Source organism: Natator depressus, chromosome 8, assembly GCF_965152275.1.
Source record: "Natator depressus isolate rNatDep1 chromosome 8, rNatDep2.hap1, whole genome shotgun sequence".
In the NCBI taxonomy this organism is placed as follows: domain Eukaryota; kingdom Metazoa; phylum Chordata; order Testudines; family Cheloniidae; genus Natator; species Natator depressus.
In genome coordinates, this window is record NC_134241.1 from 39,037,817 (window position 1) to 39,063,247 (window position 25,431).

Here is a 25,431-nt window from a genome sequence, read left to right on the forward strand (position 1 = left end):
AGTTAAAGAAGTATGGGCTGGATGAATGCACTATAAGGTGGGTAGAAAGCTGGCTAGATTGTCGGGCTCAACGGGTAGTGATAAATGGCTCCATGTCTAGTTGGCAGCCGGTGTCAAGTGGAGTGCCCCAGGGGTCGGTCCTGGGGCCAGTTTTGTTCAATATCTTCATAAATGATCTGGAGGATGGTGTGGATTGCACTCTCAGCAAATTTGCGGATGATACTAAACTGGGAGGAGTGGTAGATACGCTGGAGGGCAGGGATAGGAAACAGAGGGACCTAGACAAATTGGAGGATTGGGCCAAAAGAAACCTGATGAGGTTCAATAAGGATAAGTGCAGGGTCCTGCACTTAGGACGGAAGAACCCAATGCACCGCTACAGACTAGGGACCGAATGGCTAGGCAGCAGTTCTGCGGAAAAGGACCTAGGGGTTACAGTGGACGAGAAGCTGGATATGAGTCAGCAGTGTGCCGTTGTTGCCAAGAAGGCCAATGGCATTTTGGGATGTATAAGTAGGGGCATAGAGAGCAGATCGAGGGACGTGATCGTTCCCCTCTATTCGACATTGGTGAGGCCTCATCTGGAGTACTGTGCCCAGTTTTGGGCCCCACACTACAAGAAGGATGTGGATAAATTGGAGAGAGTCCAGCGAAGGGCAACAAAAATGATTAGGGGTCTGGAACACATGAATTATGAGGAGAGGCTGAGGGAACCGGGAATGTTTAGTCTACGGAAGAGAAGAATGAGGGGGGATTTGATAGCTGCTTTCAACTACCTGAGAGGTGGTTCCAGAGAGGATGGTTCTAGACTATTCTCAGTGGTAGAAGAGGACAGGACAAGGAGTAATGGTCCAAGTTGCAGTGGGGGAAGTTTAGGTTGGATATTAGGAAAATCTTTTTTACTGGGAGGGTGGTGAAGCATTGGAATGCTGTTACCTAGGGAGGTGGTGGTATCTCCTTCCTTTGAAGTTTTTAAGGTCAGGCTTGACAAAGCCCTGGCTGGGATGATTTGATTGGGGATTGGTCCTGCTTTGAGCAGGGGGTTGGACTAGATGACCTCCTGAGGTCCCTTCCAACCCTGATATTCTATGATTCTATGATTCTTTGATAATTGTCTTCTATGACGAGATAACTGGCTCCGTGGATGAGGGGAAAGCAGTGGACGTGTTGTTCCTTGACTTTAGCAAAGCTTTTGCCACAGTCTCCCACAGTATTTTTGCCAGCAAGTTAAAGAAGAATGGGCTGGATGAATGAACTATAAGGCGGATAGAAAGCTGGCGATATTGTCGGGCTCAGTGGGTAGTGATGAATGGCTCCATGTCTAGTTGGCAGCCGGTATCAAGCGGAGTGCTCCAAGAGTCGGTACTCGGGCCGGTTTTGTTCAATATCTTCATTAATGATCTGGAGGATGGTGTGGATTGCACCCTCAGCAAGTTTGCAGACGACACTGAACTGGGAGGAGAGGTAGATAACCTGGAGGGTAGGGATAGGATACAGAGGTATCTAGACAAATTGGAGGATTGGGCCAAAAGAAATCTGATGAGGTTCAACAAGGACAAGTGCAGAATCCTGCACTTAGGAAGGAAGAATCCCATGCTCCGCTACAGACTAGAGACCGAATGGCTAGGCAGCAGTTCTGCAGAAAAGGACCTAGGGGTTACAGTGGACGAGAAGTTGGATATGAGTCAACAGTGTGCCGTTGTTGCCAAGAAGGCCAATGGCATTTTGGGATGTATAAGTAGGGGCATTGCCAGCAGATTGAGGGACGTGATTGTTCCCCTCTATTCGACATTGGTGAGGCCTCATCTGGAGTACTGTGTCCAGTTTTGGGCCCCACACTACAAGAAGGATGTGAAAAAATTGGACAAAGTCCAGCGGAGGGCAACAAAAATGATATGGGGACTGGAACACATGACTTATGAGGAGAGGCTGAGGGAACTGAGATTGTTTAGTCTGCGGAAGAGAAGAATGAGGGGGGATTTGATAGCTGCTTTCAACAAGCTGAAAGGGGGTTCCAAAGAGGATGGAGCTAGACTGTTCTCAGTGGTAGCAGATGACAGAACGAGGAGTAATGGTCTCAAGTTGCAGTGGGGGAAGTTTAGGTTGGATATTAGGAAAAACTTTTTCACTGGGAGGGTGCTGAAGCACTGGAATGCTGTTACCTAGGGAGGTGGTGGAATCTCCTTCCTTTGAAGTTTTTAAGGTCAGGCTTGTCAAAGCTCTGACTGGGATGATTTAGTTGGGGATTGGTCCTGCTTTGAGCAGGGGGTTGGACTAGATGACTTCCTGAGGTCCCTTCCAACCCTGATATTCTATGATACAATGATTCTATGAAGGGAAGTGATGCCCCCCAAGGTTCATTTCCATAGGGGTGCGGTGCCCAGGGGAGCTGGGACATAGGGAATTGATGTCGTGGTTCATTGCCATAGCTATGCTGTGCCTACTGGAGCAGGGCAGTAGGGAAGTATTCCTGTGAAGGTTCATTTCCATAGGGGTGCAGTGCCCAGGAGAGCAGGGTGTTAGGGAAGTGATACTGCAAAGGTTCATTGCCATAGGGGTGCAGTGCCCATGGCAGTACGGCAGTAGAGAAGTGTTCCCCCGAAGGTTCATTGCCATAGAGGTGCGGCGCGCAGGGGAGCAGGGTGCTAAGGAAGTGACGCTGCGAAGTTTCTTTGTCCTCGGGGTGCAGGGGAGCAGGACAGTATAGAAGTGATACCGCAAAGTTTCATTGCCATAGTATGCAGGGGAGCAGTATGTTTAGCAGATTCTAAAGTGATGCCACCAAGGTTTATTGCCACAGGGTTTTGTTGCCAAAGGGATCAGGGCGCTAGGGAAGTGACGGTTCATTGCCATAGGTGCTGTAACCAGGGGTGCAGGACCGTATGGAAGTGGTACAGCAAAAATTTATTTCCATAGGGTTGCGGTTCCCAGGGGAGCAGGCCAGTGGGGAAGTGATACCGCAACGGTTCATTGCACAGTGCCCAGTCTAGCAGAGTGGTAGGGAATTGATGCCATGAAAGTTCATTGCCATTGGGGTGTGTTTCCCAGGGGTGCAGTGCTGCAGGGAAGTGATACCGCGAATACTCATTGCCATAGGGGTGCAGTGCGCAGGGGAGCAGGGCAGTGTAGAACTTATACCACAAAGGTTCATTGCCATAGGGGTGTGTTGCCCAGGGGAGCAGGGCTGTAGGGAAGTGATACCTCGAAGGTTCATTGCTGTTGAGGTGCGGTGCCCAGGGAAGCAGGAACCTGAGTGTTTATCATTTTCAGAAGAGCCCTTTCTGAGGGAATCAACACCAAGGGACATTTTTGAAGTGTAGTGCAGTGTTTGGGTGGTTGTTCCGGGAATCACTGTACTGTTCTCAGCCCTAAGGGGAGGCATGTTAGAAATAGTCCCAGCTGTCACACTGCAAGGGCTGGAGAAGATGCTGGAGTGAGATGCTGATGGAGCTTAATCTGTGCGCTTCAAAAAGAAGACTTACAGGCTATGATTTCACTGTGTAAGTGCTTTCATGGGATGAAAATATTTCTAGCAGAGAAAGTGCAAGAGCCAATGGCTGGAAACTAAAGCAAGACTTTCACATTAGAAATAAGGAATATCATCTTAGCTATGAAGGTGATTAACCCTGGGAACAAACTGCCAAGGGAACTGGTGTATTCTCTAGCTCTTGATGTCTTCATATCCAGCTGACTGCCTCTCTGGAAGATGCTTTAGTCAAACACAAGTTACTGGGCCCAGTACAGGAATGAATGGTTGAAGTTCTCTGGCTTGGGCTACACAGCAGGTCAGACTGGATGATCTGTTGGTCCCTCCTGCTCTTAAAATATGTGAATCCCACATCTCATTGTGTTCCCCCAGTGCTCCCTCCACTGCTGTGCTTCCCTGCCCCTTCCCACCCTGCCATACCCCCCCATTTCCCTCTCTGCACACTCCCAGCCCACCACACTGCCATTCCTCTTTTGCTTTCCCACACTCTTCTGTGCTCCCCCACTCCACCGCGGTCCATTGTCCCTCCCACGCCACAGTTATCGTCCCTTGCTGCTGCACCATGTTCTCCCATACTCCCACCTCATTCCCCCATCCCTCTTCACCCTACTCTTCAATCCCTTCCCTCCTTGCTATGCTCCCTGCCCCACTGCCCTACCCCGTCCCTTCTGCACATGCACAGCACCTTGCCATGCTCACCCATGCACCCCTTCGCAACACTCTCTTGACTATCCCCAATGTACTCCCCTGCTGTGCTTCACCACCCCTACCCACCCCACTTCTTGTCCCTCTCCATAATGTTGCCATGCCAGCTCTCTCAGCCTGCCTCCCTCTGCCAGCTGCCTGCCTTTCACTACCTATCCCCAGGCACTTTCCTATTGTCCCACTCATCTCTCCCTGCACCCTCCGTCATTGGCTCAGCATCCTCTTCCCTCCATCCTACCCCCTGATTTTCTTGGCCCTACATGCTTCCCTCCCCCTTATCGTTGCTTACTGCTCCCTTATGCCCCCCCACTGCAGTCCCCCTCACCTTGCCTGACCCCCCAGCTTACACAATGCTGAAAGCACTACTTGTCCATTTCTCTGGGCATTTATAGGGATTTCGAAAAGGTTTTGCACAAACACACGTAGCCCTCACTGAGTCCCAAATTTTTACTCCCTTCCATGCACAGACACACTCAGATGCACAGCCCCTGGAAATAGCATGGCCCATACCAACGCTGCCTCCCCTCCCTCCTAAGTGCAGTTGAGCTCCTCGGGCCTGCGCAGGCAAATCAGGTGTTTTCATGTGGGCATGTGCAAGCCTTTTGTCATTCGCACCTGTCATGGGTGAGCACCTGATTTTGCAGCTGAGCAAATGGACATCACTGTGATGTGTCCATTTATTTGTGCCCGTCTGTGTGTGTGAGTGTTCGCATCCAGGTGTGTGAGAGCACGTTTGCCCATGCATGTATGTATGCATGTCTGTGTGAGTGTATGTGAGTGTGAGCGTGTGACTGTGCATGTCCCTTTGTGTGAATGTGCATGTTTGTGTGATTGTGCACATCTGTGAGTGTGTGACTGGGCATGTCCATGAGTGTGAGTGGGCATGTCCATGTCTGATGTGGGAGTGCCTGTGTCTTTGTGCATGAAGGGCTTTGTGCTCTACTAGTCAGGTGTCCCCTGCCCTAATCTAACTCCAGTGCCAAGCTCTGGGGCAGGGAGTTGCTTGGTGATGGAGTTGGATATAGATAGGGCCCTACTAAATTCGTGGCCATGAAACATGAGTCACAGCCCGTGAAATCTGGTCTTGTGAGTGCTTTTACCCTATACTATACAGATTTCATGGGAGAAGCCAGCCTTTCTCAAGTTGGGGGTCCTGACCCAAAAGGGAGTTGCAGGGGGGTCATAAAGAATTTTACAGGGGACTTGGTATTGCCACCGTTACCTCTGCGTTGCTTTCAGAGCTGGATGGCCAGAGAGCGGCGGCTGCTGACTGAGGGCCCAACTCTGCAGGCAGCAGCGCAGAAGTAAGGGTGGCAATACCATACTGTGCCACCCTTACTTCTGTGCTGCTGCTGGCAGTGGCTCTGCCTTCAAGGCTGGGCTCCCTGCCAGCAGCCGCCGCTCTCCAGCTGCCCAGCTCTGATGACAACGCCACCGTCAGCAGGAGCGCAGAAGTAAGGGTGGTAGCACTGCAACCCCCCCTACAATAATCTTGCAACCCCCCCACACACACACAACTTCTTTTTGTGTCAGGACCCCTATGATTACAACACCATGAAATTTTAGATGTAAATAGCTGAAATCATGAAATTTACAAATTTTAAAATCCTATGACTGTGAAATTGACTGAAATGGACCGTAAATTTGGCAGGGCTCTGTATATGGAGGGTGGCAGAAAGAAAGCAGAGTTGTGGAGAGTGAAGAAAAACTGGTGGGAAAGGAGAGAGATCCAGAGGCTGGGAGCTGGCATGGTCAGTGGTGGGGAAGGGCTGGCAAAGACAGGGGACTAGTGAAGGTTGGAGGTGGGTGGTACTGGCTGGGGTTCTGCAGAGGCTGAGCGGGGGCCAGTGGAGGTCTGGGGGAACTGGAGCAGGTTAGGAGGAGCAGGTTAGAGGAAGACCTCATTGGGCAGTGTTGGCCAGATAGTCTGGTGGAGCCTAGGGTGGGGCCAGTGGCACCCAAGTCACTGGTAAAGACAGCAGATATCAGAGGAAGCCTGGGGGAAAGAGGTGCAAGGCAGAGATGCAGGTGCGGGCTGATGCAGGCTGGAGGGGCTGGCAGGGTCCTGTGGGGAGTGTGTAGACTGGGGGCTGTATAATGATATGACCCTGTCGTCCTTTTTCTGCTCCTCATTAGAGTCCCCTGAGCGGAACAGGCTGTGAATGGGGCTCTGAACCGAGGTATGTCCGCACGGCTTCCACCAGGGTGTTGCAGCTAATGTGCCCCAGGGGATGGGCCATGGGAGGAGCCTCCCTGCCCACGGGAGGGACTCACAGGGGGTGACATAACCGATACAGGAGCTGGGGGAGGGAGAACCTGTGGGCATGATACAGCCGCTGCAGTAGCCAGTGGTGTGGAGGGCACTATGGGGACCACACAGGTGATGCCGGAGCAGCGGGTGGGAAGCAGTGGGGATGAGGCAGTCACTGCAGGAGCTGCGGGAAACCAGTGGGGGTGACACAGTTATTTCAGGAGCTGGAGGTGTGGAGTGTGGTGGCTGATGGGTTATTTTTGAAAAACAACAATTTCAAGAACATCAGTTGATCATTAACTCTGACTCCCAGTGCCAACCCTTTCTGTCTGACCTGCAGCTCCTAGCCCCATAGCTCTCACCTCTGACTCAAGCATCCAATCTGTGTGGCTTGACCTCTGATCCCCAGCACCTGATCCGTGGTGCCAATCCCCTGACTCACTGAGCTCAGATTTTAAGCCCTGGCTCTTCGGGGACCTGGCTTAGTGAACTTATGTATTTACTTGTAGGAAGTCTGCCTTGTGTGAAACCAGTGCCAGAGAAGACTCAAGAGTCACTGTGCCCAAGAGCTCAGAGCTGTGGGAAGGGGAGCAGGCAATGGAAGGGAGCTATTGGAGAGGGGCATTGGGGCACAGTAGAACTGGGAAGGATTTTCAGTGGGTGTCAGGGTTCCCCCCACACACTCTGAACTCTGGGGTACAGATGTGGGGTCCAACATGAAAGACCCCCTAAGCTTATATTCTACCAGCTTAAGTTAAAACTTCTCCAAGGCACAAATTCCTTTCCTTGTCTTTGGACGGTATATTGCTGCCACCACCAAGTGATTTACACAAAAATTCAGGGAAGGGTCACTTGGAATCCCTATCCTCCCAATATATCCCCCCAAGCCCCTTTACTCCCTTTTCTGGGGAGGCTTGAGACTAAAATACCAACCAGTTGCCTTAGCAATGTGAGCTCAACCAGAACCTTTGTCTTTAGGACACTGAAATCAGTCAGGTTCTTAAAAGAAGAACTTTTATTATAAAGAAAAAAGTAAAAGAATCACACCTGCAAAATCAGGATGGAAGGTAACTTTACAGGGTAATAAAAGATTTAAAACACAGAGGATTCCCCTCTGGGCTCAGCTTCACAGTTACAAAAACAGGAATGAAACTAACTCTGTAGCATAGGGAAATTCACAAGCCAAAACAAGAGATAACATAACGCATTTCCTTGCCCTACTCACAGTTTCTGTGGTTTTAGATGGATTATTCCAGATATATGTTTTAGGAGATATTGTGTCTGCTTGGCTTCTCCCTCCAGAGAGGGAACAACACACAGAATAACAAAACAATCCTTCCCCCGCCCAGATTTGAAAGTATCTTCTTTCCTCTTTGGTCCTTCTGGTCAGCTGCTAAGTAGGTTATTTGAACTGCTTAACCCTTTACAGGAAAGGCAATCCACTACAGCTGCCAATCATACATAAAGGTTACTACCCTTCCCCCCATATTCATGACAGTGGGAGTGACATGGGGACCCTCTGTGGGTAGCAGCAATGTCTGATGCTGTGTCACACTCCAGGTTCTGGGCTGGCGATGTGGCAGTTGGGTGGTCTTTCTCCCCCAAATTGTGGTATTGTATGCCTGTTTCTGTGGGGGAGTAGTGTGTGTGTGTGTGTGAGAGAGAGAGAGAGAGAGAGATGGTGTTTCCGGGGTGGAGAAGCACTGTGCACGTGTTTGTACAGTACAGTGTTCTCCTTGGGAACCAGAGTATTGGGGGAGGGTGATGCGGGGGGGATACTGTTATCTGTGCGATGTAGTATTTCTGTGGCGGGGGGGGGGGTATAAGGTGTCTGTGGAGGAGATGGGGAGAGTATTGTGTATATGTGTGGATATTGTGTCTGAGTATTTGATGTATATATCCAGCATTGTGTCATGTATTTATGTGTTGGAAAAATTGTGTATGTGTGATGAGTTTGTGTGTGGTGGCAGTATTGTAGATATATTGTGTCTCTCTGGAACAGTATTGTGTGTCTGCAGTGTAGCATATTGAGGGGAATCCCACATGTTTTGAGGCGTATTGTGTGTGGTGTTGAGTATGTGGAGTGTATTTGTGGTATACTGTGTGTGGATGTATTCTCAATAGCACAGTGTATGTGAGAGATGTATAGTGTGGGGGTGTATTATGTGTGTTATAATGTGTGGAGGATGTAATGTGTGTGTGTGAGAAAGGAATGTTGTGTGCATAGGAATATAGTGTGTGTGGTATTGTGTGTGCAGAGGAGTAGTATATGTGGCATTGTGTGTGTGTGTGTGTGTGTGTGTGTGAGAGAGAGAGAGAGAGAGGTGTAATGTGTGTGGTATAATGTGTTCTGGATGGGGGTGACACAGAGGCAGAAGGGAGAAGTGTATATGGCATTGTGTGCATGTGTTTATGTGTGTGAGAGAGAGGGGTGTTGTGTGCGTGGTATACTGTGTGGGGATGAGGGTGACAGAGAGGCATAAGGGAGTAGTGTGTGTGGCATTGTGTGTGTGTGAGAGACAGAGGGGTGTTGCATGCGTGGTATAGTGTGTGTGGGTGAGGATGACAAAGAGGCAGAAGGGACTAGTGCGTGGCATTGTGTATATGTGTGTGTGAGAGAGAGAGAGGGGGGGGGGTGTTGCATGTGTGCTATAGTGTGTGGGGGTGAGGGCGACATAGGCAGAAGGGTGTAGTGTGTGTGGCATTGTGTGTGTGTGGCATTGTGTGTGTGTGTGTGAGGCGGGGGTGTTGAATGCATGATTTCGTGTTTATGGGTGATGATGACAGAGGGGCAGAAGGAAGTAGTGTGTTTGGCATTGTGTTTATGTGTGTGTATGTGAGAGAGAGAGAGGGGTGTTCTATGTGTGGTATAGTGTGTGGTGGGGAGGGTGACAGAGGCAGAAGAGAATAGTGTGTGTGGCATTGTGTGTAGGTGTGTGCATGGGGGGGTGTTGTGTGTGTGGTATAGTGTGTGGGGGTGAGGGTGACAAGCAGAAGGGAGTAGTGTGTGTGCCATTGTGTGTATGTGTGCGTGTAAGAGAGAGAGGGGGGGTGTTTTGTGTGTGGTATAGTGTGTGGTTGTGAGGGTGACAGAGGCAGAAGAGAACAGTGTATCTGGCATTGTGTGTATGTATGTGTGTGAGAGAGAGAGGGGTGTTGCATTCATGGTATAGTGTGTGTGGGTGAGGATGACAGATGCAGAAGAGTAGTGTGTGTGGTATTGTGTGTTTGTGTATATGTGAGAGAGAGGGGGTGTTGTGTGTGTGGCATAGTGTGTGGTGGTGTGGTGCATGTGGTATTGTGTGTATGTGTGTGTGAAAGAGGGGTGTTGCGGGTATGGTGTGTGTGAAAGAGGGGTGGTGTGGTATTGTCTGTGACAGAGGCAGAAGGGAGTAGTGTGTGTGGCATTGTGTGTGTGTGTGTGTTTGTGTGAGAGAGAGGGGGGGTGTTGCATGCGTGGTATACTGTGTGTGGCTGAGGGTGACAGAGAGGCAGAAGGGAGTAGCGTGTGTGACACTGTGTATGTGTGTGTGGGGGGGCTTGCATTTGTGGTATAATGTGTTGGCGGTGAGGGTGACAGAGAGGCAGAAGGGAGTAGTGTGTATGGCATTACATGTGTGTGTGTGTGAGAGAGAGAGAGGGGTGTTGTGAGTGTGGTATAGTGTGGGGGGGTGAGTGACAGAGAGACAGACAGGAGTAGTGTGTAGCACTGTGTGTATGTGTATGTGTGTCAGAGAGAGGGCGGGGTGTTGTGTATGTGGTATAGTGTGTGTGGCACTGTGTATGTGTGTGGGGGGGGCTTGCATGTGTAGTATAATGCGTTGGCGGTGAGGGTGACAGAGAGGCAGAAGGGAGTAGTGTGTATGGCATTGTGTGTGTATGTGTGTGTGTGAGAGAGAGGGTGTTGCGTGTGTGGTATAGTGGGTGTGAGTGACAGAGAGGCAGAAAGTAGTAGTGTGTCACTGTGTGTATGTGTGTGTGTGAGAGAGAGACAGAGAGAGAGACACAGGAGTGTTGCGTGCGTGGTATAGTGTGTGTGTGGCTGAGGGTGACAGAGAGGCAGAAAGGAGTAGTGTGTGTGTGTGGCACTGTGTGTATGTGTGGGTGTGTGTGTGTGAGAGAGAGAGGATGTTGCATATGTGGTATTGTGGGTGAAGGTGACAGAGAGGCAGAAGGGAGTAGTGTGTGGGGCATTGTGTGTATCTGTGTGTGTGGGAGAGAGAGAGAGTTGGTGTTCTCTGTGTGGTATAGTGTGTGGCCCGGAGGGTGACAGAGGCAGAAGAGAATAGTGTTTGTGGCAGTGTGTGTGTATGAGAGAGAGAGACCCGGGTATCACGTGTGTGGTATAGTGTCTGTGGGTGAGAGTGACAGAGAGGTAGAAGGTAGTAGTGTGTGTGGTATTGTGTGATCCCTGCAGCACAAAAATAAAAGAGGCCGAAGCAGCCTCCCTTGGGTCCCAGCACCTGGCTGGATCTCTCTAGGTGGGTGCTCTGGAGGGGGGTGTTCTGTGCGTAGAGCGAGGAGGCCCTGGTATGTGTGTGTCCATTTGGGAGAGTGGTGAGCGGGGTGGGGGGATTTCTGTGACTGGTATTCCAATTACTTGGCTGTCCCAAGGGCAGAAGAGCAATTGGTACTTGGTACAGCCTGCTTGTGCCTGGTGCAGAGGAATGACTGGTGCCCAACGATGCCTGGCTGTGCCTGAAATAGGGGAGTGACCTGTGCCCAGGGGTGGCTGGCTGTGCTTCAGTAGAGAAAGTGGCTGGTTCCCAGAGATGCCTAGTTGTGCCCAAGATGGGGGAGTGCCTGGTGCCCAGAGATCGTAGAATCATAAAATATCAGGGATGGAAGAGACCTCAGAAGGTCATCTAGTCCAACCCCCTGCTCAAAGCAGGACCAACACCAGCTAAATCATCCCAGCCAAGGCTTTGTCAAGCCGGGCCTTTAAAAACCTCTAAGGATGGAGATTCCACCAGCTCCCTAGGTAACCCATTCCAGTGCTTCACCACCCTCCTAGTGAAAGAGTGTTTCCTAAGATCCAACCTAGACCTCCCCAACTGCAACTTGAGACCATTGCTTCTTGTTCTGTCATCTACCACCACTGAGAACAGCTGAGCTCCATCCTCTTTGGAACCCCCCTTCAGGTAGTTGAAGGCTGCTATCAAGTCCCCCCTCACTCTTCTCTTCTGCAGACTAAATAACCCCAGTTCCCTCAGCCTCTCCTCATAAGTCATGTGCTCCAGCCCCGTAATCATGTCGTTGCCCTCCACTGGACTCTCTCCAGTTTGTCCACATCCCTTCTGTAGTGGGGGGAACCAAAACTGGACATAATACTCCAAATGTGGTCTCACCAGTGCCGAATAGAGGGGAATAATCACTTCCCTAGATCTGCTGGCAGTGCTCCTACTAATGCAGCCCAATATGCCATTGGCCTTCTTGGCAACAGGGGCACACTCCTAACTCATATCCAGCTTCTCGTCCACTGTAATTCCCAGGTCTTTTTCTGCAGAACTGCTGCTTAGCCAGTCGGTCCCCAGCCTGTAGCAGTGCATGGGATTCTTCCTTCCTACATGCAGGACTCTGCACTTGTCCTTGTTTAACCTCATCAGATTTCTTTTGGCCCAATCCTCCGATTTGTCTAGGTTACTCTAGAGTCTAGATTCTATCCCTACCCTCCAGCATATCTACCTCCCCCTGAGCTTAGTGTCATCTGCGAACTTGCTGAGGATGCAATTAATCCCATCATCCAGATCATTAATAAAGATATTGAACAAAACCGGCCTCAGGACCAACCCCTGGGGCAGTCCGCTTGATACCAGCTGCCAAGTAGATATCGAGCTATTGATCACTACCCGTTGAGCCCGACAATCTAGCCAGCTTTCTATCCACCTTATAGTTCATTCATCCAAGCCACACTTTTTTAACTTGCTGGCAAGAATACTGTGGGAGACCATATCAAAAACTTTGCTAAAGTCAAGATATATCACATCCACTGCTTTCTCCATATCCACAGAGCCAGTTATCTCATCATAGAAGGCAATCAGGTTGGTCAGGCATGACCTGCCCTTGGTGAATCCATGCTGACTGTTCCTGATCACCTTTCTCTCCCCCAAGTGCTTCAGAATGGATTCCTTGAGGACCTGCTCCATGATTTTGCCAGGGACAGAAGTGAGGCTGTAGTTCCCCAGGTTCTCTTTCTTTCCTTTTAAAAATATGGGCACTATATTTGCCTTTTTCCCATCGTCTGTGACCTCCCCCGATCACCACAGATTTTCAAAGATAACGGCCAATGGCTCTGCAATCACATCAGCCAACCCTCAGCACCCTTGGATGCAATAGATAAGGACCCATGGACTTGTGCACGTCCAGCTTTTCTAAATAGTCCTTAACCTGTATTTTCACCACTGAGGGCTGCTCACCTCCGCCCCATACTGTGTTGCCCAGTATAGCAGACTGGGAACTGACCTTGTCTGTGAAGACCGAGGCAAAAAAAGCATTGAGTACTTCAGCTTTTTCCACATCATCTGTCACTATGTTGCCTTCAGTAAGGGTCCCACACTTTCCCTGACCTTCTTCTTGTTGCTCACATACCTGTAGAAACCCTCTTGTTACCCATCACATCCCTTGCTAGCTGGAGCTCCAATTGTGCCTTGGCCTTCCTGATTACACCGGTGCATGCTCGAGCAATATTTTTATACTCCTCCCTAGTCATCTGTCCAAATTTCACTTCTTGTAAGGTTCCTTTTTGAGTTTAAGCTCACCGAAGATTTCACTGTTAAGCCAAGCTGGTTGCCTGCCATCTTTCTGCACTTCAGGATGGTTTGTTCCTGCGCCCTCAATAAGGCTTCTTTAAAATACAGCCAGCTCTCCTGGACTCCTTGCCCCCTTATATTAGCCTCCCAGGGGATCCTGCCCATCAGTTCCCTAAGGGAGTCAAAGTCTGCTCTCCTGAAGTCCAGGGTCCGTATTTTGCTACTCTCCTTTATTCCTTTTGTCAGGATGCCTAGCTGTGTCTGGGCCGAGGGAATGGCTTTTGTCCGGAGATGCGTCGCTGTGCCTGGGATCAGGGACTGGCTGATGCCCAAAGAGCTGTGCCCAGCATGGGGGAGTACTTGTTCCCAGGGATGCCTGGCTGTGTCTTGGGGTAGGGATTGGATGGTGCCCCGGAAATGCCTGTCTGTCCCCACGCTTGGTGAGTGGCTGGTGCCCAGGGATGTTTAGGTGTGTCCAGGGTGTGGCTGGTAAGTGAGGATGCCTGGCTCTGCCCACCGTTGGAGAGTGGTTGCCACCCAGGGTTGCCTGGATGTATCCAGCATGGGGGAGTGGCTGCTGCCCAGGGTTGCCTGGCTGTGTCTGGTCTGAAGCAGTGGTTGGTGCCCAGGGACACTGTCTTGTCCCACGGTGGGGCAGTGGTTGGTGCCCCGGGGCACCTAGCACCTGGTGCCCAGGCATGTCTGACTTTCATAGAATCATAGAATATCAGGGTTGGAAGGGATCTCAGGAGGTCATCTAGTCCAATGCCCTGCTCAAAGCAGGACCAATCCCCAATCAAATCATCCCAGCCAGGGCTTTGTCAAGCCTGACCTTAAAAATATCTAAGAAAGGAGATTCCACCACCTCCCTAGGTAACGCATTCCAGTGTTTCACCACCCTCCTAGTGAAAAAGTTTTTCCTAATATCTAACCTAAACCTCCCCCACTGCAACTTGAGACCATTACTCCTTGTTCTGTCATCAGCTACTACTGAGAACAGTCTAGATCCATCCTCTTTGGAACCCCCTTTCAGGTAGTTGAAAGCAGCTATCAAATCCCCCCTCATTCTTCTCTTCCGCAGACTAAACAATCCCAGTTCCCTCAGCCTCTCCTCATAAGTCATGTGTTCCAGTCCCCATATCATTTTTGTTGCCCTCCGGTGGACTCTTTCCAATTTTTCCACATCCTTCTTATAGTGTGGGGCCCAAAACTGGACACAGTACTCCAGATGAGGCCTCATCAATGTCGAATAAAAGGGAACGATCACGTCCCTCGATCTGCTGGCAATGCCCCTACATATACATCCCAAAATGCCATTGGCCTTCTTGGCAACAACGGCACACTGTTGACTCATATCCAGCTTCTCATCCACTGTAACCCCTAGGTCCTTTTCTGCAGAACTGCTGCCTAGCCATTCGGTCCCTAGTCTGTAGCGGTGCATGGGATTCTTCCATCCTAAGTGCAGGACTCTGCACTTGTCCTTGTTGAACCTCATCAGATTTCTTTTGGCCCAATCCTCCAATTTGTCTAGGTTACTCTAGAGTCTAGACCCTATCCCTACCCTCCAGCGTATCTACCTCTCCTCCCAGTTTAGTGTCATCTGCAAACTTGCTGAGGGTGCAATCCACGTCATCCTCCAGATCATTAATGAAGATATTGAACAAAACCGGCCCGAGGACCGACCCTTGGGGCACTCCACTTGATACCAGCTGCCAACTAGACATGGAGCCATTGACCACTACCCACTGAGCCCGACAATCTAGCCAACTTTCTATCCACCTTATAGTCCATTCATCCAGCCCATACTTCTTTAACTTGCTGGCAAGAATACTGTGGGAGACCATGTCAAAAGCTTTGCTAAAGTCAAGGAACAACACGTCCACTGCTTTCCCCTCATCCACAGACCCAGTTATCTCGTCATAAAAAAAAATAAAAAATTTTCCAGTCGTCCGGGACTTCCCCCGATCGCCATGAGTTTTCAAAGATAATGGCCAATGGCTCTGCAATCACATCCACCAACTCCTTTAGCACTCTCGGATGCAGCGCATCCGGCCCCATGGACTTGTGCTCATCCAGCTTTTCTAAAGAGTCCCGAACCACTTCTTTCTCCACAGAGGGCTGGTCACCTCCTCCCCATGCTGTGCTGCCCAGTGCAGCAGTCTGGGAGCTGACCTTGTTCGTGATGACAGGCAAGTACATTAGCTTTTTCCACATCCTCTGTCACTAGGTTGCCTCCCTCATTCAGTAAGGGGCCCACACTTTCCTTGACTTTCTTCTTGTTGCTATCATACCTGAAGAAACTCTTCTTGTTACTCTTAACATCTCTTGCTAGCTGCAACTCCAGGTGTGATTTGGCCTTCCTCATTTCACTCCTGCATGCCCGAGCAATATTTTTATACCCTTCCCTGGTCATTTGTCCAATCTTCCACTTCTTGTAAGCTTCTTTTTTGTGTTTAAGATCAGCAAGGATTTCACTGTTAAGCCAAGCTGGTCGCCTGCCATATTTACTATTCTTTCTACACATCAGGATGGTTTGTCCCTGTAACCTCAATAAGGATTCTTTAAAATACAGCCAGCTCTCCTGGACTCCTTTCCCCCTCATGTTATTCTCCCAGGGGATCCTGCTCATCAGTTCCCTGAGGGAGTCAAAGTCTGCTTTTCTGAAGTCCAGGGTCTGTATTCTGCTGCTCTCCTTTCTTCCCTGTGTCAGGATCCTGAACTCTACCATCTCATGGTCACTGCCTCCCAGGTTCCCATCCACTTTAGCTTCCCCTGCTTATTCTTCCCGGTTTGTGAGCAGCAGGTCAAGAAGAGCTCTGCCCCCAGTTGGTTCCTCCAGCACTTACACCAGGAAATTGTCCCCTACACTTTCCAAAAACTTCCTGGATTGTCTGTGCACCGCTGTATTGCTCTCCCAGCAGATATCAGGGTGATTGAAGTCTCCCATGAGAACCAGGGCCTGCGATCTAGTAACTTCTGTGAGTTGCCGGAAGAAAGCCTCGTCCACCTCGTCCCCCTGGTCCGGTGGTCCATAGCAGACTCCCACCATGACATCACCCTTTTTGCTCACACTTGTAAACTTAATCCAGAGACACTCAGGTTTTTCTGCAGTTTCACACCGGAGGTCTGAGCAGTCATACTGCTCTCTTACATACAATGCAACTCCCCTACATTTTCTGCCCTGCCTGTCCTTCCTGAACAGTTTATGTCCATCCATGACAGTACTCCAGTCATGTGAGTTATCCCACCAAGTCTCTCTTATTCCAGTCACATCATAATTCCTTGACTGTGCCAGGACTTCCAGTTCTCCCTGCTTGTTTCCCAGGCTTCTTGCATTTGTGTATAGGCACTTGAGATAACTCGCTGATCGTCCCTCTTTCTCAGTATGAGGCAGGAGCCCTGCCCTCTGGCGCGCTCCTGCTCGTGCTTCCTCCCGGTATCCCACATCCCCACTTACCTCAGGGGTTTGGTCTCCTTCCCTGGTGAACCTAGTTTAAAGCCCTCCTCACTAGGTTAGCCAGCCTGCTTGCGAAGATGCTCTTCCCACTCTTCGTTAGGTGGAGCCCGTCTCTGCCTAGCACTCCTCCTTCTTGGAACACCATCCCATGGTCAAAGAATCCAAAGCCTTCTCTCCGACACCACCTGCGTAGCCATTCGTTGACTTCCACGATTCGACGGTCTCTACCCAGGCCTTTTCCTTCCACGGGGAGGATGGACGAGAAGACCACTTGCGCCTCAAAATCCTTTATCCTTCTTCCCAGAGCCACATAGTCTGCAGTGATCCGCTCAAGGTCATTCCTGGCAGTATCATTGGTGCCCACGTGGAGAAGCAAGAAGGGGTAGCGATCCGAGGGCTTGATGAGTCTCGGCAGTCTCTCCGTCACATCGTGAGTCCTAGCTCCTGGCAAGCAGCAGACTTCTTGGTTTTCCCGGTCGGGGCGGCAGATAGATGACTCAGTCCCCCTGAGGAGAGAGTCCCCGACGACCACCACCCGCCTCCTTCTCTTGGGAGTGGTGGTCGTGGAACCCCCATCCCTAGGACAGTGCATCTCATGCCTTCCAATCGGCGGAGTCTCCTTCTGTTCCCTTCCCTCAGATGTATCATCTAGTCCACGCTCCGCATTAGTACCTGTGGAGAGAACATGAAAACATGTCTGACTTTGCCTCAGAGTGGGGCAGTGGGTGGCCCAAGGGATGTCTGTCTTTGTTGCGGGTGTGTTGGTACTCAGGTATACCAGGCTTTGCCCTGATATCCAGGTACACCTGGCTGTGCCCAGGGTGGGGAGTGGCTGGTGCCCAGTGATTCCTGCCTGGTGCCTGTGTCGGGGGAGTGGCTGGTCCCCACGGATGCCTGACTGTGCCCGGGGAGGAATGGCTGGTACCCAACAATACCTGGCTGTGCCTGGAGTTGGGTGGTAGCTGGTGACCTAGTTTTTCTCTCCTTTGGTGTGCTATTTTCATCTCCCTCCTGGCATTCTGCGATATCATCACTGTCGATTGGGGAATTCCCTGTAGCAGCATGGGGGCATGTGAATGCCAGATGCGCTGGTTCAGTGGCTGTGTCTGCCTGGGTGTAAGGGGCACACTTGCAACAGGGCCTGTGCTGAGCCTGAAAGGGCCTCGGCCCCAGGGCTGCTGCAGCAGTGAGTTTGAAGTTGGGGGCTGGAATCACGAGTCCCGGGTTTTAGGCCCAGCTCTGCAATGCCTTTTTATGGCCTTGGGCCAGGCTGTGCCGTAGGGTTCCTCTGCCTCCCAGGAACAGGGCAATTTGTGACACGTGGCCCATGCCAGCCTCCGGGTGCTCATGCTAACTGTGATTGTTCAGCCTTCCACAGGGCCTCATGGCAGTGAGCTTCCAGAAGTACTGGAGTCCTCTCTGGCCTGGGACGGGGTGACAGAGATGGGACATTACTGGGCACCTTCTAGAGTCCCTTTTGCCCCTGCCACCAGTGGAGAGGCCACGACAGGAAGCCTGTCAGTGAAATGTCCCCCAAAGTGCCATGTGCTTAGCGCTGGGGGGGGTCAGGCCTGAGCGGTGCCCTAGGATCCAGATCCAGCAGTGGCTCCCATGCTGTGGGGCTTGTGCGCATAGGGTTAACGCCGCTTTTACTTCTCTTCTCCACAGATCTCCGGCCTCTGCCTGATGTTGCCATGACTGGGACCTGCACCCGGGAATGCACAGAGTTTGGCCACTCTGACACCTGCTGGATGCCTGGCCAGTCCTCCCCGAACCACAGGCCCAAGAATGCCCTGAAACTCTCTACTTTTGTGCCTTACCAAGAACGGGGGAGTCAAGAGCAAGTTGGGAATGGCAGCCCCAGACTCTCGGAAGAGCGCAGCACCAAAATGGCCAACCTCCGCCTGCTCCCCACATACAGTGCCTTCTCCAACAGTAGCCATGAGCCCTGCAAGGACTCCCCTATGGAGGAAATTCCTCTCACCCAGACCTCGGACTTCCAGCCAGCCACCACCCCCTCGTCTCAAACCGCTAAGAGGGAGATCTACCTGTGAGGCTGGGCCGAAGGGGTGGGGAGCAGACACTTCTGAGGCCAGTTTCCAGAGGAACATTTGAAACTTTAATGCTTTATCGCTCCTGCAGCCGGTTCTCCAGGTCGTTCCCAGTTTCCACCCCCCTTCGGGTGAGATGCCCCAACTGGCCTCTGAGGACACAGGGCAGGGCAAGGGACAGGAGGGCCTTTTTAACTCATTGTCTTCGGGCCGGGGGTGTGTGTGTGAAACCTAAGGAATTTCCAAGCACTTGAGGGTGCGTCTCTGAACTGCTGTGTCAGGGAGGGCTGGGCAGGCTCCGAGTGCAGAGGACACGGCTGGGGTGAAGGGCTTAGGTACCAAAGGTCCATGCAGAGCTGGTGGAGTTCCTGGGGCACAGGACAGAGGGTGTCTCCATGCACAGGGAGCAAGCTGCCTGTTGCTTTACTGTAGACTCCTGTAAATATGAATCTTAGGAATGACATTCAAATCCTGCCTGATTGAAACTTTTATTGTCCTTGAAACAAAAGACATTTCAACAAAACAAACCACAGGGAGCAAGTTCCAGCGTTGAATGGTTTGGTGCATGGAAGAGCACAGGGGAGCACAGCTTCCAGTCCACACTCCTGTTCCATATTGTAAATAGAGATGTGATTGGTTCCTCAAACACCTGGGAATGGGAGGAGAGGGGCAGGGGCCTGTCAGTGCGGCTGGAGGCTTTCTGGTTTTACATCCTGGCCCGCTTGCCAAATGCTGTCACTGTGCCCATGGGCTGCAGGGTGTCCAGGGATTGCTCAGTACCAGAGATGAGGGCCTATGCTGAGGGGTCCCTTTTGGCTGTGTGCCAGTGGATGGCAAAGCTGAAAGAGCCAGGAGGAGGCCTGGGGAGCACCGGTTTGATAACTATATCTCTGGCTGCAGACGTCCTTGGCTCTAGCTCTGCTGGAGGGAAGGGAGGCACAGGTCATTGGGCCTCACCTCTCCCCTTGCGCCTGCTGTAGTGCAGGGAACTCCCATGGGGCCATCTGTGCCATGAACTTGACCTTTGACCTGTCCGCCTGTAAGCCACCATTTGCCTTTGTGAGGAGGAGCTTTGTCTCAGGGTCACACCAGGGGCCACTGGCCCCTGCAAGCTGGAGTCCCGCTGCCCTTAGGCCACAGAGCCACTCTCAAGGGCTCCAGCATCCTCTTCCAGTGTCAAAGGTCATCCAGTCTCCCTGGGGTGGCACCCTAATGCCATGCCAGGTGCCAGCAGCATCTGAGTTCCCCTTCACAGGGTACCAAATCCAGGGAGACACTGTGCAGGGTAGAGAGGAAGGATGGGTGCCGTCAGCTTGAACAGGTGCCTGTAGGAATGGCCCGTGGCTTGGCCAGCCCTAGCAGGGCGTGGATCAAAGGGGTGGCCCTGGTGGGACACAGGAGCTTCTGCTGGCTCTGCTTGAACTCTCTTGCTCTCTTGGAGGCCTTGGAGCTGTTTTGGTGACTTGGTTTCTGTCCCATTCTCAATTGTTCCAGCTCTGGCCTGACCCCCTGCTCCAGACACTTGGGCTGTCCCGCCTGGAGCAGGGTGAGGGTGAGTCATGCCTCATTCTCTCTAGGATACCTCCTTTCCTCTCCTCATCCAGTAGGGGTGCTAGAAGGCGGGTGAGATGCCCCATTGTTCTTCCCTTCCTATCTCCTCAGCACTCTTCATCACTCAGCTCTTCCTTGGGCAGTGAGGCCAATGGCAGCTTCAGGATAACATCCCCTTTCCTATCTTTGGTCCATGCTTGGCCTTTGAACATAGGGGGAGGGGGTGGGAACATTTTGTGTCTCCTGGCAGGGCAGCCTTTCCTCTCTGGTGCCTGTGGGTGGCTAGGCAGGACTTGTTCAACACTGGGTGCTTCCTGCAGGGAGAGGGATTTGCAGCCCCATCCCATCAGGCCCAGAGGCCTGCAATTCCTGCAGTGAGTCTCGGGAGGTTTGGGGCAATGGCACTTGCCCTCCCTTGCCTCCTGGTCTTCAGTCCTTTGCTGAGTAGTTCCCGACCCTTTGCTCTGGCAGTGGTGATGGGATATGGCCAACTTCATGGCGTAGCTTCCTCAGGGCTGTGTGGCCTGATGGACACAAGCTGAACCAGATCTGCCCAAGGAGCTCAAGGCCGAAAAGGCATAGAGCTGACAAGGCCTGCGGAAGGGCCACAGAGACTGAGGCTCCTAGCTGCCCTGCCCTACCCTGCCCGCTCCCCCAGCTCCCTGTTCGTGTGTCACCCTCTCCCAGGTGATGTGATGGGGGACTGTGCCACCACAGTTCATACATCTAGAGGTGCCGCTTAAGGGAGTCAGGACCCCCCCCCCTTCCTACCTCTCCTGTCACAGCTCCCCTGCTCGGAGGGCACTGGTCCAGTGGGTCTCTGTAGTGGACATCGCCTCCAGGTGGGTGTCCGTCCAGGCATACCTGTTCTGCTCTGCTGGCAGTGCTGTAGGGCCCGTGCTCCCCCTGGCCTGGCTGCCTGAGCACGTCACTTTCCTGAATATGTTTTTATTGTAGTTCTAGTTTCAGGGCCTAACTGGGCAGAATGTGCAATTTGGCCACCTAGGCCAGGATCCTTGATTCCTCTGCCAGCTCAGATGCTCGCTCCCCACACCCAGGCTCGGGTCTGGGGCAGCATCCCTCTGGGGCAGGCTCCCCAGGAGAGCTATATGACCTACACAGATATGGGGCACTGCTTCCAAGAGGGAAAGAGTGGGCCCTGGCTCTCCCCATGGCCTGGTCTGCAGGATGGCTCCCCTACTCGCTGCTTGGGTCACTCAGGGAACCCTGAGGCTCACAGCCCTTTGGTTTAGTTCAGGAGCTGCCTGAGGCAGCACAGCAGCTCACTCAGCCTGCATACACGGCCATCTGTGCTTCTCAGACCCTTTGGTTTGGGACTGAGGGGGGAATCTGCCTCAGCAGGGAGGGCAGAGGTGGTGCTGGGATCAGCCCACATGTGAGGGATGAGGTGGTGCTGGGATTGGCCCAGGGTGAGTGTGTAGGTGGTGCTGGGGATTGGCCCAGGGGTGGGGGTGGAGGTGGTGCTGGGATCACCCAAGGGTGGGAGCGGTTCTGGGATCAGTCCCAGGGTGAGGGTGGAGGTGGTGCTAGGGATCAGCCCAGGGGGGAGGGGTTCTGGGATCAGCCCCACGATGAGGGTGGAGGCGGTGCTGCGATTGGCCACGGGGGGAGGGGTTCTGGGGTCAGCCCCAGCATGAGGGTGGAGGTGGTGCGGGGGATTTGCCATGGGGAGAGGGTGCTGGTAGGGAGAAGCTCATTTGCACAAAGATAAGCCAGAAGGATAAAGCCTCTGCACATGGGGGAGGGAAGGCGCCCCACAGGCTCCGGTCTAGACAAGCACAGTGAAGGGGGGTGGGGGGCTACAGATGCCCCTCAGGGAGGGAGGGGGGTTCACTGTATTTAACACTGCACTAGGACAAGCCAGGGGGTAAAACCAAAGGTGGGAGCCAGGGAGCAGTCGGGCTGTGTGGGAAGGATCCAAGCGACCCCATTGTAGCTCTTCAGTGTTGGTTCTATTTATACGAGATTTCATTTCCTTGCTTGTGATGCCTTGTTTTTTGTACAGTTTTATGTACATGCAGGTGTAGCTTTTCTAAAGGAGAAATCCTGTGTCAGAGGAAAGTACCCAGCTATTTTTCAGATGGTGACCTATGTCTAGGCAGCGCCTCTTGCTAAGGTTGTATTGCTCTCAACGTGTGACGCATTTCCCTGTGCGGGGAAGGCTTTGGGCCTTGGGTTTGGTTTTTCCCAGGCACTGTGAGCACAATTGATTCCCTTGTAATTCTTTCTGTTCGGAGCAGTGAGCATGACACCTTGTGAGCCCCTTTCTGTTCTCTCCCCTTCTGTTTGTTTGCTGAGCTGTCAGATGACAAACTCCATTGTAATTAGCCCTTCCCAAAGCTTTACAATAAAAGTGTGAAAACCTGGGTGCTGTGCCTGCTGGATTCTTCCCCGTGGGTTGTGTCCGCAGGGTCCTCGGAATCAGGGAGAGGACTATGTGCATGAGGGGCTTTGCATAAGCTCACTGCCTCCCTGCTTCCTCTCCTCGGCCCCACAGCACTCCGTCGCTGTGGGGGAAAAACCCCTGGCCACCCACCGAGGCTGAGAGCTTGGCTCATCCATTCACCATTACCCCATTTCCAGAGTAGGGTGTTTCCACATGGGGCCTGGATCAAGCACAAGGAGCAAATTAGCCAACCTTGCCAGGCCCTGGCCTGCAGTGCCCTGGTGCTAGCCGTGATTAGCTCAGCAGGCCTGACTCAGGTTCAGCACCCGACTCTGGCTCAGTGCCTATATGTCTGTTCTCTTGGGATGCCTGCCTTCCCCTAATACTTACCATGTCCTGGCTCTGCAAAAGGCCCAACTGCTTCAGGAGCCTTCATGAGAGCTTGTCTGTGCCAGCCTGTCCCCTGAGAGCTGACACCTGCCTGCTCTCCAGAGAGGGGATTTTAACTGTTTATAGCCCTTTGATCAGTTAGTTCTCAGCCTGGCAAAGCAGCCATGTCACTTCTGCCTTTGGCTGGGAATATGCCATTGGCCTGTAATTGTTCAGCCAATGTTTGCCAGGAGGGTGCTTAGCTAGAGCCATTGATTTTTTTCCCTGCTTGTTTTTCCAGCAGACCTGTTTGGCTAGAACAACACACTCAGACCAGGGAGTGTAATACACACTCACACCTCAGCAACTAAAGGTCACACACACTGGTCATTAGCTTATCACAGCTCAGGGCTAGTCTACACTAGAAGCGCTACAGGGTGCAGCTGCACCGCTGTAGCACGTCTTGTGAAGACACTCTATGCCGACAGGCATAACTCCACCCCCGTGAGAAGCAATAGCTTTGTCGTGGGAGAAGCTCTCCTTCCAACAGTGCTATGCTCAGCGGTGCTTAGGTCAGTGTAACTTACATCGTTGGGGGAGGGGGTATTCACACGCCTGAGTGACATCAGTTATACTGCAGGAAATGGTAGTGTACACCTGGCCTCAGTGTTGTGAGATTGTTACACAGCATCACCATGTCGGTCATACACCCCAGCCACTCACCATGGAGCTCAGCTCTAGGACTGGAGAAGGGCATGCCATGTGGCTTAGTAATGAGAACCTCCACCCCCACCCAGCTACTACTCAGGGCACAATGCATTGGGAATGGGGGGTGCCCGTGGATTCAGTGCCAATGGAAGTGTGATGTGTGCGCTTGGCAGCCTTGTGCCACACTCATTGCTCACATCCATACCCTGCAGTGACTCCTGCCCCAAGGCACACTGACACAGGCTGTCTATCAGCCCCCATGGGTGCCCCAATACCAGGGGGAGCATAGCAGCTGGTAGGGACGGGATAAGAGCGGCCTCTGTCAGGAAAGGGATAGACAATAAAACAGAAAATATCATAATGCCACTCTATAAATCTCTGGTGCCCCCACACCTTAAATACTGCGTGCAGATCTGGATGCCCCATCTCAAAAAAGATGTACTAGAACTGAAAAAGGTACAGAAAAGGGCAACAGAAATGATTAGGGGTATGGAACAGCTTCTGTATGAGGAGAGATTAAAAAGACTTGGACTTCTCAGCTTGGAAAAGAGACAACTAAGGGGGAATATGACAGAGGTCTATAAAATCATGAATGGTGTGGAGAAAATGAACAAGGAAGTGTTATTGACCCCTTCTCATAACACAAGAAGCAGGGGTCACCCAATGAAATTAATAGGCAGCAGGTTTAAAACGAACAAAAGGAAGTAGTTCTTCACACAACGCACAGTCAACCTGTGGAACTTGTTGCCAGGGGATGTTGTGAAGGCCGAAAGTATAACTGGGTTCAAAAAAGAATTAGATAAGTTCATGGAGGATAGGTCCATCACAGTGGCGTAGTGGTTAGCCAGGGTGATCAGGGATGCGGTCCCATGCTCTGGGTATCCCTAAACCTTTGACTACCAGAAGCTGGGAGTGGTCGACAGGGGATGGATCACTGTTAATTGACTGTTCTGTTCATTCCCTCTGAAGCACCTGGCATTGCCCACTGTCGGCAGACAGGATACTGGGCTTGATGGACCATTGGTCTGACTGAATATGGCCATTATTAGGTTATTATGGTCTCTGTGACAGCCCAGGATTGGCGTGCTGGACAGCTGGTTGGGGATACAGCCCTGCCTTGGGCTTCAGTGACAGGCATCAAAGGGACATCCTAGAGATCAGCCTAATGGACAAGGGAGGGGAGGGTCCAGAGACCCACCACCACGATCAGCCTCCCCAACAGACGCCATGGGGACCTCACCCCCATATCAGTCCCACCAACAGATGCCACAAGGACCTCTTCCCACAGATCAGCCCCATCAATGGGTCAGCAATGGGTAGGGTCAGTGTCTAGGGATAGGTCTGGGTCTGGTGAGTGTCTCTAGGGAGTGGGAGGATGATGGGTTGGCATCTAGGGCAAGGGATGAGTCAGCTCAGTGTCTAGAGTATGGGATGGATCAGGTCTGTGTCTCGGGGGGGGGCGGGGGGCATCATTATCTCCCTCCCTGTCCCAGAAGTGGTGGGTGAGACTTTGCTCTGAGGCTGGTGCCCACCTTGCTTTGGGCACTTGGCCTTGCTCTCTCTGACCTGGTGCTGCAGCTCCTGCCCCACAACACTTCAGCCCTTGCTCTCTGTCCAGCCCCCAGCTGGGGGCTCTGCACGCATCTCTAGGGTGCTTCCCTGGAGGGAGTGCTTCTCCACCCTGCAGCTGGGCTGG

At 52.1% G+C, this 25,431-nt stretch overlaps 1 protein-coding gene across 2 annotated transcripts in view; it reads left to right on the plus strand.

Moving 5' to 3' along the window:
• The window catches only part of PCDH1 (protocadherin 1), a 137,976-nt gene extending 116,287 nt beyond the window's left edge, over positions 1 to 21,689 (plus strand). Inside the window, exons 5-6 of one of the 2 annotated variants that reach the window (XM_074960816.1) lie at positions 6,329 to 6,372; positions 18,318 to 18,454. In XM_074960816.1, coding sequence (XP_074816917.1) covers positions 6,329 to 6,354 — 26 coding nt within the window. In that variant the 3' untranslated portion in view covers positions 6,355 to 6,372; positions 18,318 to 18,454. Of the gene's footprint in view, positions 1 to 6,328; positions 6,373 to 18,317 lie in introns of both variants that reach the window. The other variant, XM_074960815.1, reaches the window with a different exon arrangement.
• Positions 21,690 to 25,431: the final 3,742 nt, after the last annotated feature.